The sequence below is a fragment of the Nelumbo lutea genome, chromosome 1 (assembly GCF_056320005.1).
Source record: "Nelumbo lutea isolate HS-2025 chromosome 1, American lotus-T2T, whole genome shotgun sequence".
In the NCBI taxonomy this organism is placed as follows: Eukaryota; Viridiplantae; Streptophyta; class Magnoliopsida; order Proteales; family Nelumbonaceae; genus Nelumbo; species Nelumbo lutea.
The window spans coordinates 37403263-37410238 of NC_142684.1; the positions used below are offsets into that span (position 1 = coordinate 37403263).

The 6976-nt window shown below is 37.9% G+C and overlaps 1 protein-coding gene across 6 annotated transcripts; it reads left to right on the forward strand.

Moving 5' to 3' along the window:
- Positions 1-207: 207 nt before the first annotated feature.
- Positions 208-5235, forward strand: LOC148874301 (uncharacterized). Of its 6 annotated transcripts, XM_088964942.1 has the most exons (9): positions 261-365; positions 2676-2926; positions 3023-3092; positions 3232-3395; positions 3698-3800; positions 3929-4045; positions 4142-4312; positions 4404-4527; positions 4895-5235. In XM_088964942.1, the coding sequence occupies exons 2-9, from the start codon at positions 2823-2825 to the stop codon at positions 5032-5034; spliced, it is 993 nt and encodes a 330-aa protein (XP_088821068.1). In that variant the 5' UTR covers positions 261-365; positions 2676-2822; the 3' UTR covers positions 5035-5235. The 6 variants fall into 6 exon arrangements, with proteins under 6 accessions (XP_088821065.1, XP_088821066.1, XP_088821064.1 ...); XM_088964939.1 differs by having other exon boundaries at positions 208-365; positions 2676-3092; XM_088964940.1 differs by having other exon boundaries at positions 232-342; positions 2676-3092.
- Positions 5236-6976: the final 1741 nt, after the last annotated feature.

A 6976-nucleotide genomic window follows, 5' to 3' on the forward strand; every position in this document is an offset into this window, starting at 1 on the left:
TACTGCAATTTGAATCGATCGAGTTGATGCTTCCTGGTCAAATGAAATCCACGTTTCCCATTTGAAATCCATGTTTCCCATTTTAAGTCGTTTGAATGAATGGAACCGATGCTTCCGGTCAGCCGCAGTTTTCTGAATAGATGGAGTCGAAGAATGCTCTGGATTCTGTTTTTAACAAAAAGGTAATTTTGTCCTAAAACCTTATATAGTCTCCTGCAGTCCTGCTCACTCAATTTTGCATGAATGTTCGAGGATAAAGACACGATAAGAAGTTAAGAACCTTTTGCCCTCACCCTACTTCTCTCGCAGCCACGCTGACGATAGCCTCAACCAATAGTCCAGGTACCACAGACTCTACCTTGCAGGTAAGCTCCATCATCACCATCCACCTTTGTAGTCAGTCGTCCACCGCCACTGTCCATCTCCGAGACGACCCCTGTTCTCTCTCTCTCTCTCTCTCTCACTTTCCATTCTCAGTCCATCTTTTTACTCTTCTGTCTTCTTCATCCCCAGTGACCTCACACTCACCATTACCGCTAATCTTCTTCATCTCCGACCACCTTTACGACTACCGTCGATTCTTTTCCCCCTCCCTGCAATCATCCGACAGTCACCCCCTCTATTAGCCTGAACCACTCGCCACCTACTCTCCTATCTCCCCTTCTCTCCTGCTTGGTTCTCTCTTCGCAATGCAGCTTCACTAGAACACCACTGCTGCAACTCCACCTATGGTCACACCATACTCCTTTCTCTCCCTCTCTTTTTGCTGATACCCCCCTTTCTCTCTCTATCCACTGCAGCTATTTCCGTTCTACCGAAATTACCATATTACCACTCCTCTGAACTCTGATCATCTCCATCAACTAAACAGCGCCCCCACCCCATCATCCATCTCTCTCAGCCTTCTCCCTCATCATAGGGCATCATCGTCTTCGCTTCACCATTGCTATCCTTCTGTAACTTCTCTCCCCAACGCTCTTCACTCTCTCCCTACTCCCTCTGTCGGTCATCACCACTCCCATCTGGGAAGAATCCACTAACTCTGCAGTCTCACCCACACCCTCCTTTATCTCTCTGTATTTCATTCGAAACTCAAATATCCCATTGCCCAATTCCCAACTCTGCAACCTTTCACCCGATGACCTCCTATGGCTGCCATCGTTGTCAAAACGCATCTCACCTCTGTTTTTTTTTTTTTCCTGTTTTTCCTCTCGGCCACCATCCCTGCTGCTGCATTTCTTTCCCTGACCCTGAGAAAGTGCTGCTAGCTCAGATAAAACAACTCCGATACAGAAAAGTTGCAACTTCTCCTGGTCAAGTCTCTGCATCAGTCTATCGAAACCCAGCCTCTTCTCCCAAACCGAACATTTCTGTGATCCCAGGAATCTCATTTGCTAGTCCATATTATGCACCGAGGCACCTCCTCCCAATTTCCTTATAAACTACATTGTCAAATTATAATGGTTGTATTCGTGTCAAGTCTCTGCATCAAATGTTTATTGGTTGACTTCTAACTGGTTGCGTTTTTGTCAAATGCCTCTAACGGTTGTTTAACCTCCTCCCTTACGGGTATATATCTGCTGATGTATGTATAATTCTTTCTACATATTTCTTGTATATACTTGTTTCTGGCTATATAATTATTATTGCATATGCATATATATTTCTGTATCGTTGTAGTTTTCCCTGTTATCATATATTCTTTGTTTACATACTTTTACACATACGTTTCCACATCACTATCTATATATGATCACATATAAATCTGCATCTTCCTTTACCTATTTTTGTATTCCCTATATTATCTATGTATGCCTTATACATATTTTTGGATTTTCCTAGTATGTATATTCTTGTTTACATACATCTCTGCAAATTGTTCCCTATATATGTTCCTGTGTTGTTTGCTTTGTATCATTATATATGATTTTGTAATGGTGTCTTACCTTTTCTTTATATTCTATGTTTATAATTCTATGTTATGCATATATTTCTCTATATAATTCTCTATTTATATCTTCCTGTTTTATATGTAATTATGTATTTTTCTGTTCATATTGTTTCTATCATTTTCTCTTTACATTCATATCATATATAGATTTTCCATTATATATACTTAGCATTTTTCGTGTATTCATGCATATGTTTCTGCTTACTTCATCTTTAAACATTTCTATATATCTTTCTAGTCTCTGTATATTTGTTTACCTATGTATTGTTTTGCACATATATGCAAGTTTTTTTCTGTGCTTACAACTTTTCCGTACTTTTATACACATATATTTCATGTATTTATGTCGTTATGCTTTGCATATATTTTGTTCTCTTATTCATACGCACATCCAAATATGGTGTAGGCGACCCTGTATTGGAGCTGCTTGGGTTGCCTCACACCTTCCCCAAGCTTCTTACCCTTCTCTCTGAGTAGTAGATCAGTTTCAGTCATCAATTCAACTTTTCAATTTTGCATTGGGTCCCAGTACCCGGAACTAGTGGGTGGTGGCTCCACATTTCCACCTAATGTGGACATGTGGCCATGCCTTGAGTCCACACAAACTATCATTAATGGCCATGAAGAATGGAATCACCAGTGATGTTGCTAACAGTCCACAATCCAAATGATTAGTGTAGCTCTATATGTAAGAATAATTCTTCTTTTTGTCTGAAATATCCAGATTCTGAACTGAGGGAACCCATTGGTATGCTTCCAATGCGCATAACAAAAATTGTCCTTCAATCCACCAAAATTAGTGCCAACACATGAACCATATAGAAAGGAGGATAAAGCGCTTGTTGGATAGGTAGAAGTGTGTAGCTCAAGCATGGAGCAGAACATGTTGCAGATGTTTGAAGTGGGTCCTTGTGAAGATGCTTACCAAATGGGCTTTCTCATAGGTCGGAGGTTCTCCAACCTGATAAAAAGCAGGTTGAAAACGGACCTCATCCTTCAAAATCAGCTTCTCCCTTTTTCCTGCTCTCCACAGTCGCAGTCACTCATCAGGACACTCTCTGATGCTAATAGGAAGAAGTTTCCGAGGTACTGGGATGAACTCATAGGTACTGCAGAAGGGAGTGGCGTGCCAGTTCTTGACGTAATTCTCTTATTTAAGATGCATTTCCCATGCATATATTTACACATGCACAAGTAAATATGCTTAAGCACTCTATATCTACTACACATATCTAATGCTCATGTGCCCAGAGCTTGCTAATTAAGTTGTGCTTATGCAGATAATATTACTGAACTTTAGAAAGGAGATTCTACCTTTCATTCCAAAGGCAACAACAGCAGAAACAGACACCATTGATGACTGTTCTGATATTCTTGTAGCAAGTGATTCCATGGCTGTTGTGTGCCACAACGAAGACGCAAATGTTGCATTAATTGGTCACACGTAATGATCCAATTCATTGTCATCAGTAGCGTAAAGACACATAAGTAGTAGTTCTAGTGGATGATGGATGATGACTCAAGTTTCATCTTTGTCTCTTATCAAAGAATATCAACTTGCTTTATATATCTAGCTGGCTCATTGCAAAATTCATGAAGTTGAACCATCCTAGTTAGCATCAAGTCAATTATGCAAGTTTTTACTCACTGACAAAATGATTTAGGTGAATGTTGCATTAGCTGATGCAGCAAATACAAATCAGTAACATAAGCTTTCAAGCTAATATTCTTTTTGTAACTATGCAGTTATCTGGTCAAAGCACAACTGTCAAATGGCCTATCGTTTGCTGCTTACACATATGCAGGAGAGCTCCCGAGCTGTGCATTTGGGTTCAACAGCAATGCACTGGTAAAGTTTCTGCTCTGTCCAATTCTTCTGGATCTTCATGAAGTGAAAAGTCAATAGGAAAACTGTCACTTTCTCCTATTGAGAATATGGTTTTGCCTGATTCTAATTTCATTACAATGTTTTTCCAGGCATTTACTCTAAACTCAGTACCTCCATCAGAGGCGGAAATTGTACCTGGTGGCATTGGACGGAACTTTATTTCTCGAGACCTGCTTGAAGCTACCGACCTTGATGATGCATTAAGTGTATATGATCCTTCTGTCTCTTTTCTCACGACAGACATTGTTTCAGTGTATAACCCATTATGCTTGGTTTTAATCCTATATTTTCTTGGTTTTTAGCGACTCCAATTATCAGAAGCATCTGTGGGTCATAGCTATAATCTAGTTGACATGAGAAGGCGTAAGATCTTGAATGTTGAAACTGCTTCAAGGAATCGAATTTCAGTTTATGAGGTTGGGATGACACCCTTTTTCCATGCAAACATGTATCTCCACCTTAAGGTAGAACAGGTATGTAGTATAGCTGCAGGAAATGCAGATATCTGTTGCAATCAATGGTGAGATTCCAAGTTTAAAATCATTAATATGCTGTCTTATGAAGGTACATGATGATAATTCTATAAGCAGACAAAAAAGAGCGTCTGAGCTATCAAAGCAGTCAAAAGCTGATTTTCTCTCACTTCTTGGAGATACGCAGGATGAGAAACATACCATCTACATGACAGGTAATACTGGACAATATCTGTATAGACAACAAATGATCCATGATGAACAAGGCCACAAATTTTGAGCCATTTCTAAGACAGACCTGCCTCCTGAACTTACTCATGGACCAAAACATCAATAAAATGCCAAAATTTATTTATTTTTTCCGGACTCATAAAAAGTAAAAAGAAAAACTTTGTCCAGTTAAGTTGTTTCTTGGTATTGAAATTTCCTTGGTCTAGGAACCTCCCAGTGTAGTGCCATAAAATGGTTGTTTGATTGTAGAATGACTAGAAACTAATGTTTGGCGTATTACTGATAGACCTTAATTGTTTTTTATATGATAATCTTAAATTTCCTTCTCTAATTGAATGAAAAAAATTTCAGGTCCAACACTCTACACATTATGTACAGCAGTGATTGATCTGGATAAACAAACATTATCCATCATTCAAGGAAACCCAAAGAATGGAGAGATTTCTCATGTATTTTCGATGTCTTCAAAGAAATTTGATGTGCTGCAATAACAGCCCTCACTTGGTGGTTCCATAAAGGCATTCCCAACTTTGTTCTTTTCTCAGAACCCACTTCCAATATTGCTCACATCAATGCACGTTATGGCTGTCATTGGCATTTCCAACCAAGCAAGTTACTTGGGTTTATAATATTCTGTTAAATATCGAACTTGAGTGCTTATGAGAAAGGCGGTTATATCTATTTGATGGAACCATCCAGCCAAGGTCCTCATGCAAATAGTTTTGTCACTGTGTTTTTAAATATGTCAGTGACTTAGAAAAATAGAAATAAGGAGCATCCCTTCTGCACAACATGGTGTAAGTACATGGCATTAGGTGCCACATTGATTGCGAAAAGAAACTTATAGAAAGTCTCTATGAGCAACCAATGCAGGGATTAGAGAATACAACATTGCAATAAGGTTTGTATTCTTGGCGCAGATATTTCCAACTAAGCAGTAATATGCCATTATGAACAAGGTTCAAAGTGTCGACACGTAACAGCCAATGGGTCAATACGTATTGTTCTGGGACCCCTCTGATACACCCTATAGTGGGTGTATCAGGGGTCTGACCGGTTCAGGGGGTGGAGCCCTAAATCGGCCCCCCTGAACCGGTTTCAGAAAAAAATAAAAAAAAAGTAAAAGAAATAGTATGGATTAGCCTGGCGTATCAATATTTTGCACCTTGATTATGAATTCTTGGTGTAAGCCGGTTGGAGGATAAGGGTGGTTTAATTCTAGAGGAAGATGGTGGTGGTTGTAGGATCATCCCTAGGGTATGTGAGATCCTATTTTATAGTATTTGGACGTCCATTTTTTAGAATGTTTTTATATTTTCTTTTTTGTCCATTTTTCCCGTGTATTTAATTAATGTGCATGTTTAATTAATGAATATGCCTTTTACTACTCTAGAATATTCTTAAATGTTATTATTCTAAAAAGTTTGCTCTCTTGATTCGATCTTATCTGGATTTATGCGGAGTTGGTCAGGATAATGTAATTGTATAAAACTACTGTCTACATTATCCCCCTACTATTGATGGGTGAAGGCCATTGTTAAGTAGAAGTTAGATCAGGTGTTTTAACTATTATACTCAAGTATTAGCCCCAATTTTTGAAGCCAAGTCATAGAATGATGCTTCCAAAAATTGAATATTTTTTGAAAAATTTTTGTTATGAGATCAATTCGTGAAAGATTAGCCCCAAAATTTTAAGAGTTTTGTGGAAGTTTAGATCTTAAACATCCAAAGAATTTCCTAAAAGATTAGCCCCCAAATATTTGGAGATTTTTTTGAAAGATTAACCCCCAAAATTCTTAAAAGATTTGTGAAAGATTAGCCTCCACACATCTAAAGAATTTTTTCAAAGATTAGTCCCTCGAATTTTTGAAGAAATTTAGAAAACATTAGCCTCTAAATTCTAAAGGAATTTGTAAAGGATTAGTCCCTAAATGTCTAGTGAATGTTTTAAAAAGATTAGCCTCTAAAATTCTGAAAAGATTTGTAAACAATTAACCCTTAAATGTCTAAGCTTTTTTTTTGAAAGATTATCCTCCAACGAGCTCATTTGAGTGATGCCGTAGTCATGAAGTTAAATTGTCGCAAGTGAATCGGGACAGAATTAGTGTATAGCCGCGAGGTGAGTTCTTAATGTGAAATGCAGACTCGTATTTGTAGAATGAAGTGCATGTCCAAGCTTAACTTTATAACTATTCGTGACATGTGGGTTGCCAATATGTCATGGTTAGTAGATCAAGATAAATCAGTCACAATTGCAAGAAAAGTGGTATAATTGATTCATTCAAGATCAATGGTATGTACAGAAGGAATATAATACGATTCATTGATTTTATATACAAAGGATCACATTATTATTTGACAGAAATTACATACATCATTCATTGTACAGTTTCAACCATGACATTCACTGTTTCATCTAGTTCATCTGTGCTT